This window comes from Clinocottus analis, unplaced genomic scaffold, assembly GCF_023055335.1.
Source record: "Clinocottus analis isolate CAN_PGR_092001 unplaced genomic scaffold, fCliAna1.0.p SCAF_12, whole genome shotgun sequence".
In the NCBI taxonomy this organism is placed as follows: domain Eukaryota; kingdom Metazoa; phylum Chordata; class Actinopteri; order Perciformes; family Cottidae; genus Clinocottus; species Clinocottus analis.
The window spans coordinates 10,083,080-10,097,839 of NW_027175843.1; the positions used below are offsets into that span (position 1 = coordinate 10,083,080).

Below are 14,760 nucleotides of genomic sequence, written 5' to 3' on the forward strand. Positions count from 1 at the left end.
CTATGGATCGATATTCTGAAATAACATTGAAGCCCACTTACCCTGCCGTTGCTGATCACTGCCTGCTGTCCAGGACTTAATTTCAGGACATCTCGACAAAACAGCTGCTGACTACGAATAAAATCCACTTCCAGGGTGTTGAACTTTTTCTCAAAGGAATCTCTGTCCATACCCTAGAACAGAATAACACAAGTTTGTTTGGGATATTGGATAAATTGATTGCCGTGTTGGCTCCCATTTGAATTTGCGATGTACCGCAAGATCCAATAGACTAGCTCAAGGACCGTTCTCCCTTTATAGCCTGTCTAAAACAAAATCTGAGTGATGCATTGGTGTAAAGAATGATGTATGTGAGGCAAACAAATTATCCACAACATCATTGATGCTTTGCGTCATTGCAATCACTGCAGTTTTCAAACATGAAATATTTCAACCAGATGACCGAGCTGTCAAAAAAGCACGTGTAAAAATGATTAATCAATTTGTAATTAATACACCAAACTCTTAATTAAGCCTCGACCATTTTTGTCTATAACAAATTAGGCGTGGGAGTGTGGAGAGTTTGTGGAGTCAGGTTATTAGTTTCTCCAACATCTCTCCTCAGGAGAACAGGTGAAATAGCAATAATGTCAGCACAATCCAGTCAGCAAGTCTGTCTGGCAGCCAATAATAAACTCATATCCCTTGACTCTGGGTCTCAACTCACACAGCCGCCTCCTACCCATCTTCACATTGCTATTTCTAGCCCATTCTCTCACCATTGTTTAACGTTGGTATAATTGAACGGCAGTTTGTTATGGTTTGCTAGTCCCGACTGTAACTTGTGCTGTATTTGTCTGACTTATTCCTGATGGAAGAGATGGGAGCCTCCTGTCAGCTAAATTGTTGATTAGTCCCTGAGAATTGTTTTTCTTTTGTGTCATGCTGAGCGGGTGGATGCTGCACACTTCAGGATAGAGAACAGTAGTGGCTGTGGACCGCTTACAGAAGCAGAGTGATGGTCAGGCTTGGCTGAACACATGTGGCTTACACAACCATGAACGGTGAGCAAGGAGCTTGACTATTTATCAGGTCCTGTAGACCAGGTATCCACCAGCTCCTTTAAAGTTAAAGATTCAGCATGTGTAGCCTGCCTTGTGCTGGCCTCTGTGACAGATCAAGTGGAACTGACAGTGAGTAGGCTGCTTGCCTTGGCTTCCGCAGGCTGTGGAGCATCATGCACGCTTCAAATGTATTCTGCTTGTTGATGTTCAGGAGGGGAACGAGAAGATGGGCTCATCAATCACCGTTTTCCCTGACTCTACACTTGAATCAAGAAAGTAGTGACAAACATATCTTCGCAAGTGATTATATCAAACCTTTTTTTTCCAATATGTTCATTTAATCTGCCGAAAAAGTTATCAATTATGTCAGTGTTGGATAACATTCCTCACATTTTGCAGAGAGAATTTTCACATGACACAATCAACGGAACCGACCTAAAAACTAAATTCATTCAAATAATCAAAATATATCTCTTACTTTCAACATATTGATACTCATTCTGAAGCCCTGCATATTTTTAAGGGTTGGATGATAGGTTGCTATAAACCATGAGACAATATTAATTTGTACTAGCTGTAAGCTTTTGACATCCTGTTTATATTTAGGTGGCTATCCCTTTAATATATCTGGTTGTATTAGTCCATGGCAGGCAGTGTTGCAAATCAGTGTGCAGGACTGTTTTATGGCATTATTGGATTTATAGGATTTAGCAGCAGTGTGATAAAGAACCTCAGGGACTGTGCTACACAGGTTCAGCCTAAAACTGATATTTCTATCAGTTTATGTTATGTTTAAATAATTTAGCATTTGATGACAGAAAATTAACTATTTCATTATAGATATGAATTGATATGTTAAAATAAAATGAGACGTACCATGACATAAGATCTTATCTATTTTGCCCAATGCCCACTCCTAATCGGTCATGAAATCTCACTTGTTAATTTGAGTTTATGTTTCACACAAACTATGCTTTTGAGTTGTTCTTATATTTCCTTCTTTACTTTGCTGGCCTGTCAGAATGTCCGAAGAAACAAGATATGGGATTTACTCAAAGGCATTCATGTGTTTAACACAGCAGATAATATATTGTAACTGTCTAATCTGCTTTGACCGCTGGCATCAAACAATGTTTCTGTTTCATGCATGTGTTGACACATTTCTGCAAATTGTGGTAGGTAGGAAGCATCTCATATCCTACTTGTAATAATGATCATGTAAACAGTTCTTTTCATTCTGCCAGGAGGAGGATCACACATGCTATTTAAAAATATATATACAATCTTGGTAACGCTATACTCTCTTATTAGTTTGCATAGATTGAAATAACATAACACCACACAATGATCCTGGTTCAGAGGATGAATAATTATAAGTAATACCATTATTGATATGATGGCCAATCGGAAACTGCAAATTCACTCACATTACACATTTGTATACCAAAACAATATATTTTTTTAATTACTTACTTTTTATCTGACCAGCATTAGGGTTGAGTTGAATACAGGCAAACATCTATGTTATAATACAATAATGACTAGACCTCATCTAGATTTAGATCACAATATAAATCAGAAAATCAATATATTGCAAAGCTGTACCTTAAACACAGGAAACACACCCCTCACTACCTTAAACCTTAAACTAAACCTAAATGGCTTCCATTTGCTTGAAACACAAAATAATGTAAATCAAATGTATGCAATCTCATTGTCTATGATCGGACAAAAAAAATGTATTCTTCAATTGCTCCTTTACCTGCATCAGTAAGTCCTTAATCTTGGTCCCCTTTTGGAGGAGCTGGCAACTCTCCTCTCTTAGGAGTTTTTGCACAAACTCTGTTGCAGCCTTATTCTTCTGGGTGAGGAGAGAGGCCCAGATAGCCCTGTACAGCACAGTGTTATCTTCGCTTGGCTTTCCGCTGGGGTTATCTATCACCCCCACACGCACTCCGGGGCTGGCCTTCTGCTCACTCACACACACACACACACACACACACACACACACACACACACACACACACACACACACACAAAATACACAATACACACTGATATCACACGGTCCCATATTTCCACAGACCGCAGGTGTCACTCACAGAGAGCAGTGTTGATTGCTTAAAAGTAACAGTAAAGGTTGGACTTTTTCTGCTTTTTCTACCAGCAATTCATCATTCTTTTTAAATTACATTAAAAAAAATGCCTGCCTGCTGTTTCACACTCAAGTCATCTATTTTAGAGGCATCTGTGATGATGCTTTTTGGGAGGGCATACATGCACAGATTTCCTTTTCAGATTAAATTTGTTTATTTTTAGGTCATACGGGCCCTGATCAGAAAAACAGTATCTCAATGTACTTCATCTCTTCGGCGCTGAATTTTGTAGCTGCAGTAACACCAACTTCAAGATTTGTGTCAAAGACAGCAAACATGAAAAATGTTATTGATTGAGTCAACATTCATTTCTACAAAGAAAGTCGGACAGAGAGTAGATGATACTCACCACACGTTTCAGAGCACTGAGTAAAAGTTTTCTTCCTGAGACCTTCTCAAAATCTCCAGCTATCCACATGGTCACAGCACTCATGCCATCCTCATCTAAGGAATAGGAGCAATGACTCTGTTGTACTCTAAACTATACATACATATCACATGCCATTTCAATTTGAGTGTTAAAATACATTATGGCAAGTCAACCCTGCAGTCTCCTGAAGTTTCTACAATAAACCGTTTAAGTACCAGTGGAGGGCAAATTTTAGAGCAGTTTTTACCTGAATGTCAACCTAAATTATTTACGTGGCACTTAGTACGAGCTGATAATCCTTTAAAGCAGTGGTTCTCAAAGTGTGGGGCACAACAGTCTAGTGGGGTGCGTAGGTATTACAGGTGTGGCGCGGAGGGAGTGGGGAGAGGGAGGTGGTGTGCAGATTCTTTAAAAAGATATAAAATAATCCTTTATTAATCCCACAGTGGTAAAATGATTCTCTGCATTGTATGTGTATTGCTCAAGGACACTTCGACATTCAGTCCATGGGGAGAACAGGGATCGAACCGGCTACGTTGTGGTTTCAGAACGACCACTCTCCCCATGAACATGAAAACTTTACATAGTACAAAGTGCACAGACATAAAACGTCATGAATAAATACATGGCAAAATGTCTGTACTTTCATGGAAATGTGGTTAACAGGTTATGCTTTTATATATATATATATATATATATATATATATATATATATATATATATATATATATATATATATATATATATAATATATAATATATATATTATATATATATATATATATATATATATATATATATAATAAAAAGTCATAATATAAAAATATATTTAGTGCAAAACAGGTTGTTTGCGGCCACAATAGGTCATTTTTTTACACAGATAAAACTTTATTTGCATTGTTCTAACAAAGTGATTGCTTTGTTAGAACAATGACATGTCAATCACATGACATGTTATTAGTTTTTTCACAAAAAGTTGGACCATTTTGTTACAACTTTGTTGGGGCGGTGTGTACCGAACATTTTTCTTCCTCCAAAGTGGGGCGTGACAGAAAAGGTTTGAGAACCACTGCTTTAAAGGAAGAGGAGAATCAGATAAAAGTAAGAAGGAAATTTAGAAATAGTTGTTACAGCAAATGTGGGGTTTGTGCGTAAAATGTGAGATAAACTGAGACATCTGGCACAGAGCTTAGTATATTAGTCAAGAATTGTGCCACCTGTCATCGTTATACATCCCCTCAGTCAATCAGTCAGTCACTCAAATAGGGAGGATGGCAATCAGCCTCCTCAGCCTCAGTGAGACAGCTACACTCCAGGCCTGAGCAGCCAAATGCAGCTCTGACGACCATTTAGACTGTTGGCCGAAAGCCAGTCAGCAGATCCAGCAATTATCTTGCTGGAGGCGCAGCCTGTCTGCTTTAACAAAGGTCAATTTCACACTTTCATAGATCAGTAAAGCAGTGTAGGATTGATTTTGTTCAGATACTGCTCATCTGACAGATTTTCAACCAGTAAATGCAAAATGTTCCAGTTTACATGACGAAATGCAGACGCTTGAATAAGTGATTCAGATCGTTGCAAGTAATTTTGTTACTGAAAATGAAATGGTGGGTTTTCATCTGAAATTGTGTTGTTCAGGAAACCAGATATTGATAATAACTGATTTCTTACCAGCATTTGTAAAGTATTTCATTCTCTTCGCCATCACAGCTGTTTTGTCTCTCGTGTCATAGTATGAAAACATAGTTGTGTCATCCCAATCATCTACAACTGCAAAGCAAGAAAGGAAAGTTGAAATAAAAGAGAGGAATATCGACAGTGAATCAATACAGGATAGTTTGAGATGAGTACCACAGATCACCTGGTTTGGAAGTGAAGTCAAGGTACTTCCGGTCAGTGCTTAAAATAAGAGGGTTCATCCTGGTAACCACGTTTGCCTGCTCCATGAGATAGTCCACCACATTTGAGTGCTCAGTCAACTGACCCTGTAGGCATAGGATAAAATAGATGAGGGGCAGTCCCTGAGAACATCAATCTGAAAGGAAAAGCTGTGTTTTGTGTATGCCCAAATTCTTAACCGGTAACAGTGTAAGTATTTGCAAATGCAAGAATGTGTCATAGTATGAAAACATAGTTGTGTCATCCCAATCATCTACAGGGAGAAACAATTATACACTATTCACTGTCAGATTTAAAACAGCAATGTTGTGCTATCTAGCAAAACCAGTGATTATGATTTGCAGCAGTATAATAAAAATACAGCATTAGCTCAGTTTTAACCATATACTCCGCTGTTGCAATAAACCTAGTAACAAGCTTTTCATAACCTCAGGCTTGTATATGAAATATTCATTGTATAAATACTATAAACATAGATGAACTGCAGTTGGAACAAATGGGTTGCTTTATTTCAATACTGTATATTCATATATAAATCTAACGGTTCTACTTCGGAAAATAAAAAAGGGGTCGATTTGGCAGGTTGAATATGAAGCACGAGTGTCTTTCCACACAGACATGTTGTACCATAAAGACAGCTCTCTGGAAGGTGGTGGTGGTGTCCATTATGCGCTGCAGGATGAGGGTTTCCAGCTCGTCTGGGTCCATCTCATCAGGGCTTAGAGGGACTCCATTAAATAAAGCCAGTGGTAAGGAACCCAGGCCACTCTTTTTGTAGAAAAGGGCACCGTCCTGGAACACACAAAACATGTATTGGATTAGTAATTATTATTGAAGTAATTATTTTAACTTTGAATAAACATGAAACAAAGAAACAAAGAGACAGTTTATTTATTTTCTTACTTTTCTTTTGTCGTCATACTCAGATTCTACGCCAAGAATCCTTTCGGCACTGGCTTTCGGGAACTTTCTCTTCAGGTAAGCAGAGATTTTATCAACAGACAGCGTCTCCCCTCCTTCTACTGTGTTGTACAACTGCAAGAGAGTGGCAAGTCAGATCAGATTTGATCACTGTCTTCAAATCTTTGTGACTGTCAATAATTCTGAACTCTATTTGAAAAAGCTGAAACCAGAGGCAAAATCCCACTGACTCATCTAGTTCAATAATGTCTCAAACTATGGGAACATAAGACACAATAAAACATACTTCTGAGGCACAAATAGATATGAGCTGGCGAGACGTGCGCTGTAGTTATTTTTAAAGTAGTGCTTTCTAAAACAACAGAGATTTATGAATGTAATATACTTACTGAGACCATGGACATCAGAGCCTGGGATAAATCATACTCGTCTGCAATGTAATTCAGCAGTCTGAAAAATCCAACCCCTGCATCTGAGAAGCCATCAATCTCCTCTTTGGTGTTGACAACAAACACAAAGCCTATTCTTTAAGAAAGGGGCAAAAACAAGTATTCAATTTGCAGCAAAAATGACAATCACTACCTGGTTAAGAATCTAAATGCCAAGCCTGGACCATATAAACACATGCAGCAGTTACTTCAGAGATAACAGCACCAACCTCAGGGGGATCTTGTGCTTGTAGAAGAGCTCTGCTAGTTTCACCAGCTCAACACTTTCTTCCTGTACTGGATCGAGGAACAGCACCTAACAACAACAAAAAGCATCATCATCAAATCAGAATCATATTACAATTAGAAACACTCATTATCCGACTTGGAACATGGATGGATGGATGTTTAGCAGATCCAACAATACACCCTGTTCCAAGCAGTTCTAATAATAAAAGGAAATGTTTAGTATGAAAATGTTCTCAGTATTGTCTTCTGTGATTGTCTATCTGTCTGTAGTACCTGAAACGATTACAAACACCCACAATTTTACAAAATAAAATGTACTCCAGACTAGCAGAGAAGCATCCAAACCGCTTTACATTTCCACTACAATGGAGACCTTTCTCAATTTCATTCCCTTTATCATCACTACCCTGCAGCATTTCTAGCCTTCAGGAGACTCACCAGGTTGAAGAGATTGTGTCGAATTTGCCGAATGACTCCAGGAAACGTGGCTCTGAGGAGCTCCTGTACACCCGATGGCCAGCTGCGATACACTGGGTCATTCTCTATGTCGTTTATCCACTGGAAAGTGTATGACAAAAAGAGGGCTTGTGTGAAAATAAATTATATTGATAAGAGCAACCCTGGAAAAAAGGTGGAGATTAAGTACCTTACTCAAGAACATTTCTTACGAGAAGAATGGTGTTTTCTATATTTTGTATGACATGGTACCTATCAAAGAAATCACAATACTGACTTATCTGAGGGTTTTGTTTGCGTTTATAACCAATTGGGGTTTTGGTCAAGAGCGGGATTGACTGAACTTAAGACACTGATTCACAATACATGACTTAATCTGATTTATCCCCTGATAAACAATTATTGATAACTGTTTGTAAAAGGGCAGAAACTAAAAGATCTGTCAGTAGAAGATGGAAAAAAAAAAATTTCCTCCGAGAAAAGCCGTCAGTGTTGTTCTTTGCGCTTCTTTCAATGAAGAAATATTCTCCGACTGATGCATTGCAGGATCTACGGTGTGCTCGTCAGAAAGCGCCATTGTTGTTTTGACCAAACAGTCGCCTCCTCTTGTCGTCTCCCACACACCTTAACTACACCCAGAGATGCAGGTAGCTCTTCCCAGGACACTGATTGGTGTGTGCTCTGGCTTACAGGGGATAGAAATGCAACACTTGAATAGTTTCGTTTTGACACGTGATCCCACAATTCTCATGTGATCTTGTGTCATACAAAAATATTCAAGTATTGCATTTCAATCTGCCGTCAAAAGGTATTACTGATCCCAAATATTACTGTTTTGCACTCTGCATCTGTAACCTCCACCAGCCAGCCAGCAAACTCCAAATTTTGAACTTTCATTCAAAAATGTTGGGTATCAAATGAGAGCATCATTGAATTTCAAACTGCAACTACACCATTTACCTGATAGGAATCGGAATCGTTTTAAGAGTATCCTGTTATTTGTCAAGATCAAGAAGACATTAAATAGTGTTACATTGGTTAACTTTTTAGAGAATAATCTCTTTCCTGTTAACTGCTTTATAACAAAACTATATATTCACAACGTGTACAAGTTTTTAAGTGAATCTACCTGCTCAATAAACAGGTAATCCCATGTATGTAAATAATGCTGTTGCAAGGAATATAAATGACTAGTTGTGTAGACAGACATATGCTGAATCTGACCCACCCACCATCAGAAAGCTTTTGGAAATAGTTTTTTATGATAAATGACCATAATCATAGTTGCAAAATAATCCATTATTGCTGGCCAATCTCTCTTTCAGGAACTTACTATTAAAGTCTCCTCACATGTTAATAATAACTAGAAAGGAAAATTACAGACCTCTTGGTTTAATGTGGAAAGGTTTAAATTCTTTATTTCTTAGCCTTTTTAAAGTAACTAAAATATTATAATGGCCAGAGGAGCCACAATTATTTTACATTTCAGAGCTTTTCTTGGCTGAGTCGCAATTAATACCTGAGGGTTTCTGGCAGGCTCGAGACTGTTGGAATAGCCTGATGACTGATACACTTAGTTCACACCCTGGTACACAAAGAAAGACAAACACCTGCATCTGGGCCAGAAAATGAATGCTTTTGGACCAGACTCACCATTATAGCTGGATGTCTGATATCTAAGGCATATTTGTCATCCACAGCATTCACAGGTAACCTCAGCAGCTTGCCTTGATGTTCTCCTTGTATGCCCAAGTTATGAAGGCCTTCTAAGACCCTGGCCTCTCCTCTGAGGATGTCTAAAATGCTGTAAATATAAAATCAAAAGGTCAGTGTTTTATACATTGCTGTGTGGCAGTCGCTTTGCAGAGCAATAAACTCTGATCTTGTTGCAACAGGATTGCTGAGCCAAAGCATAGGTCTGAGGCGTCCTGGGGAGAGCATAGGCAGAACACTGTGTCTTCTTGCTGGGTCCCTACCTAAAAGGGTTGTTAATGTCCAGATCAATGTGCAGTCCGTTGATGAAGAGCTCTCCGTCTCCCGGGTGTACACCAATGGACTCACTGAGACGCTGAAAGAACAAGCTTGAAGTTTTTAGTCAAATGCCAAAACTCCTAAATGAGCGATTCTACTCATAATGTTGGTTCTTTTGACAAGAAAAGATGTGCACACTGAGACTACATAAGTAAGTTAAATAAGTAAAGTATGTGCAAGGACATGGAGAAAGTAAAATATAACATTTGATGTTGTTATGGATTTATTCCAGATACAGATTAGAAACCGATTATCTAAAATAAAACTGCAACGTCTCAGGATGTTATCAAAAAAGAATCCTGCACCATCATGTGGAAAGGCTGCTTATTATATCGCACCTTTTGGTTCTCCTCGATTTCTTTTCTCATTTCCTGCTTTACGGCCACTCTTGTCAGTGATCTGTGGGAACAGTAAAACATGTACAGTCACCATCAGCTTTTACCACATCCCAAGCCGGCAGTAAAATGCCAGTTTTAATCTCCAAAAACATATGGGCCATCAAGATGGTACGTCTTCAGTCAACACCCCGTAAACACCTGACTCTTACTCAGCATTTTTTGGTGGTGTTACAAGCCATCAGAGCCAAAATAAGCAGACATCAAAAAGCTGATTAGATCTCTGTATCAAAGTATTATTTAAGAGACAAATCTAAAACATACGGGTTTATAAAACACAGATTTCATGTGCACTTTAATCACAGTATTTGTTGTGCCTGAATTCACACATTGTAACATAGAGTAAAAACATATGGCTTTTAGAATGGTTCCAAATGTGTCAGCCAGTAAGAGAAAATAAGATGAGTTTTCTGACCTGGCTTTGCTCGGAAAGTTCTGACTGAGGTCTCGCATGAGCTTCAAAGCATCAAACTTTGGCACGGACATGATTTTGGCAGCTGCCTGGACACTGAGATCTGTGGAGATCAAATCATGAAATCAGCAGCAGCTATATCTACGAATGCACATGATGTTTAGACAAATCTAATTCATGCAAAGCAATGAAAGAAGATGATATTTAATATGCTTGAAAATGAAAGCAGTTGGTATAATATGTACTAACTCGACAGCTAAAACCACAAAACTCCTTACTGCAGTAATTATACATTCATTATAGAGGTTTTTTTGCCTCATGATCATTGAACAACTGAGATAGAAAACCAATACCTTGCATTTCCCACACTTTGAGAGGGAGCATGTCATTTGTACTCTCGAGGAGATGTCTGCGAAGCTCAACCAGTTGCTCCGTGAGTTCAGGGTGAGATTTCCTTAAAAGAAATTGAAAAAAAAAGATAGAAATGTTCCATCTCTTTATGAAGTCACACAAAGCACAGGATGACCAGCAGCCAAATCACAATGTACAATAGAAAAGTTTTAAATGTGATGTTAAATTACCTGTTACATTTAAGCCACTTACTTTAATGTTCCAAAAACAAACCCTTGGACTTCATCACTATTGTCTTCCTCAGCGTTTGCACCTGAATCTACAAAGCACAAGATTTGTTTTTCATTGCTTTGGACACAGCAAAGTCCAGCACAAAATGTTTGATAAGTCCAAATCTGACCTTTTACTTTGGTGTCATCCACAGCTTTGTATTCTGTGCTTTTGATAGCCAGCTCAACACCATACCCGGATAAAAGCATCTTTTGATGCTTTGGATTCTGCAAGCAGTGGGAGGCAGAGCAATGACTCCAATGTAAAATGGTGTAGAGTTTTGTTTACGTGTACATTTCTTTCAAAAGTACTGTGTAATAATCATCAACATTGCACATCCATTCCATGAGAAATGCTTTATGCCTAAACATATGTACAAGTTAGAGCCAACATCATGTCCATTGAAATTAGTGGATTTAGCGAGCAAATAAAACCAGAGCAAACAGAAATGTTGATCTCCATTCACAAACATTGAGAGTAGAGTGGGTCCCACAGTGAAGAGACTTCCAGAACGCTACTGTGATGGATACCATCTTTCCAACAAGTTAATCAGATTTCTGGTCTGCTAGATAGTGCCACAGCACACTGTAAGTTCTGTAATTGTGAAACGGTAACGCCTTGGAGCAACAACAGCTTAGCTGCACAGCAGTAGGCCGAATGCTGACTCATAAAAAATTATCTTTATTTGCAAGTTGCAGCAGTCACTACCTAGCTCCAAGAATGCCTCGGGAAGCAACGTCATGACACAATCAGTTTTTGGTAACTTCCTGATATGGGTCTCCATTGCTGAACAGCAACACACATGCCAAAAGGTGTAAAGCACACCACCATTGAACTCCCCCTGAACAACTTGACAAATAGGAGTAATGGTCTGGGCTTGCAGGCTCCTTCCAATTTAGAAAAATAATAACACTCGTCTAACCCGTTGACGATACTACACAATCAGTGAAAGTTACAATCTATAACATGTTTTACCAGAAGGAACAAGAAGCACATGGGCCCACACATGCAGCTGCAGATTCACTGACATTCAACCCTGACACTTATGTCACTGAGATTCAAAGCACTGCCTCATGCTTTTACAGGCACAATCAGAAGTTTTCACACCCACACTCTGCTTTTCTTAACAGACATCTTCAAGAAAAGCACTTTCTACTCCGTCAAAGGCATCTTTATGTTTGGTTAGTTTTTGAGTTGTTCGTTAGATTTTGAGGGATCTTCTAAAAGGAATAATGTCACTGTTGAACCACTGCAATTGGGGCTGGGCGATATGCGCAAAATTACCAAATTTAATAAATAGGCTAAATAGTCTATATGAGTAACCAAATGGTAAAGCCTATTTTTAAATACTCCTGTTTGACCTATACAAATAAAAAGTAAAACAAACAGAGTTTCTCATCTTATTAAGAACCTAATTACAAAATAAATACTGCTAATTTCCAATGTACATCCGAGAAAGACACAACCACAAATTAGATACTAGACTAACAGGAAACCATATTATCAATTCAAACATTTTTCTTAGTGGAACAATACTTTAAAATAGCTGCAAAAGCATTGCTACTCACCGCCACATAATGCCGGAGCACATACATAAGTGTGCCCTCTCCAGCCCTCTCTGACAGCACCTTATGAAACGAGGTGAACTTCTTGGTTCCAATCTCCGCATAGAGGATCACAATTGGCACATCTGTTTTATTGACACCTGGATATGTGTGGTCTTTCTTGTATAAATATGGTTTTGGCCTGCAAATAATTGAAAATATATATATATATAACAAATATTAATAAATAATATGTTTCAAAAACCTTCATTACAGGGGAAATGGAGTCAGTAAAGGCGAAAATGTTTCTAACCAAACTACCCTTTAAACTTTTCATATTGTTCTGCACTAAAGATTGAGATTATCAACAGAAGGAAAGAGAGCACCTTTTTGCATTACCTGCCTGCAGCTGCCTTTAGGAGCTTCTTGATGTCTTTGGTACTGCAGCTATGTTGACCGTGGATGGAGACGAAGGCAGGGCAAGCCTCAGGCGGAGGCTCATCACTGGCTATCTGTGTAAGAGCATAGAGGAGTGAAGGAATGTTCTTTAAAACAGTGGCCGCAACATGGTGCCAACATTGACAGGTATTGGTGAAGATTCCTCACTCTTTAACATGGGTCAAAGGTAATCACAGATAAATCCATTATGTGATTGATATTCTACAGAAAACATCACAACAATGTACACTATGCAGAACAACACCTAATTTCAGCTGCAAAAGGCCATTATTCATTCAACTTCATCAATCAGTGCACCGTTGTGTACTTAGGCATAAACCAAAGTATCGGACATATTTCAATTTTGACCAGATGATAGCGCTCGAGGAAAAGTCAGGGGAATATTAAAGTAACTAATATTCATCATGTGGGGACCATGAATGTTGAGATATTTCACTGGATAATTGAAAGGTGAGAATATAAACTGGCTTATAAGTAAATGCACAATGTGCATATTGATAAATGCATCTAAGAGTGATACAAAAAGCAGTCCTATCAATTTTGATTACCAATGCTAACTCTTGTTTGTCACTTGACTAATTAAAAATAATTACTGGTATCCACATTTGAATTATGTGAGAAACCACACGGATGTACAAAAATAAGCCTGAGTGTGTAGTGTAACACAGTAGTTTGAGAATAATTACCTTTACAGATTATGCCCAAGAAATTGAAACTGTGAGTAAAGCCTGCAAAGCAATGTGGGTCAAGAAGGATAAACAGTGCCACAGCCCCAAACAAGAAATGAATCTTGCTCTCTTGCATATTGTAATATTCCCGTGCTACTCTTGAGAAGGTTTTGAAATAGTCTTCCTTATGTGATCACAACATACCTGCTGAGATGCTTGAACAGCTGGTGAGTATGATCGTAAAGCCAGAGCAAATTTGAGGAGATTAACTTGAAGATCTGTAAGAAACTGGCCAGCCTTCTTCACGATCAAGTTGTAGTACGAGCGCACGGATTCTGTGAGACACATAAACATTAGTAATGATGTTTCTTAGAAGAGAAGCACACGCGTCAAGGTATTAAAGTTTTTCAAATATATTGTGGATTAGATCAACACACCTCCTTGCTTGTATACGGTGAGCTCTTTCACAGTGTCAACAAACTGCCAGAATTTTTCATTCCCATCTTCTCCAATGAACTCACTATATATTGGTAAAATACAATATTAGTCAGCATTATTCATTAACAACAGTATGTTCAAGATAACCACTTAAAAAGCTACAGACCACATAATAAATTGTATGTAATTGCTATTTTTGGAGGGATGGAAACTGTCAATTTAAGAATAATTTTCCCCATATATTAAAACCTGCACTAGTTCCCCTTCACTAAAAACTACTACTTTTAAGACAAAAAAACAAAAAATAAAAGTTTCCATGTCCTAGATGTAAGTCCTGGGAGTGTGCAGAGTGCTGTGAAAGCCAATTAGACCGACATGCAAGGAAACTAAATTTAGAGAACATATAACTGTTTTTTACTGATTTCATTAATTAACAAAATACCGTAGTTTGAGAGGGGTAGGCTGTAGTAAGGGGGCTTGACCTCATGACATTCAAATCCAGGCCCTGTTCGATGCTGATGCGTGTGAGTGACAGATGCCGGTGTGCATAATATCCAGGATTGAGTACCTTGTCTCCAGGAGGTAAGGAGTCCTGCTCCACTTTGCCGATAGACTAGCAGTGACGCCTTTGGGCGCTGATATGACATGATGTACGTTTAGCAGCAGCAGCA

The 14,760-nt window shown here is 38.5% G+C and overlaps 1 protein-coding gene across 4 annotated transcripts in view; it reads right to left on the bottom strand.

The window, feature by feature from the left end:
• The window catches only part of uggt2 (UDP-glucose glycoprotein glucosyltransferase 2), a 34,047-nt gene that overhangs the window by 18,756 nt on the left and 531 nt on the right, over positions 1-14,760 (bottom strand). For all 4 annotated transcript variants that reach the window (XR_011077299.1, XM_068572134.1, XM_068572133.1 and 1 more), the window contains exons 2-23: positions 14,658-14,760; positions 14,089-14,171; positions 13,856-13,986; positions 12,924-13,036; positions 12,549-12,726; positions 11,111-11,207; positions 10,963-11,029; positions 10,713-10,813; positions 10,363-10,462; positions 9,891-9,951; positions 9,498-9,589; positions 9,175-9,325; positions 7,504-7,623; positions 7,047-7,132; positions 6,778-6,913; positions 6,371-6,502; positions 6,095-6,259; positions 5,430-5,553; positions 5,240-5,338; positions 3,549-3,643; positions 2,806-3,012; positions 42-173 (exon numbers count right to left, since the gene is read on the bottom strand). The exon at positions 14,658-14,760 is cut by the window's right edge and continues 54 nt beyond it. Coding sequence is in view for 3 of the 4 variants with exons in the window: in XM_068572134.1 (XP_068428235.1) it covers positions 42-173; positions 2,806-3,012; positions 3,549-3,643; positions 5,240-5,338; positions 5,430-5,553; positions 6,095-6,259; positions 6,371-6,502; positions 6,778-6,913; positions 7,047-7,132; positions 7,504-7,623; positions 9,175-9,325; positions 9,498-9,589; positions 9,891-9,951; positions 10,363-10,462; positions 10,713-10,813; positions 10,963-11,029; positions 11,111-11,207; positions 12,549-12,726; positions 12,924-13,036; positions 13,856-13,986; positions 14,089-14,171; positions 14,658-14,760 (2,573 nt within the window). In the remaining variant the exon portion in view is untranslated. The remainder of the gene's footprint in view (positions 1-41; positions 174-2,805; positions 3,013-3,548; positions 3,644-5,239; positions 5,339-5,429; positions 5,554-6,094; positions 6,260-6,370; positions 6,503-6,777; positions 6,914-7,046; positions 7,133-7,503; positions 7,624-9,174; positions 9,326-9,497; positions 9,590-9,890; positions 9,952-10,362; positions 10,463-10,712; positions 10,814-10,962; positions 11,030-11,110; positions 11,208-12,548; positions 12,727-12,923; positions 13,037-13,855; positions 13,987-14,088; positions 14,172-14,657) is intronic.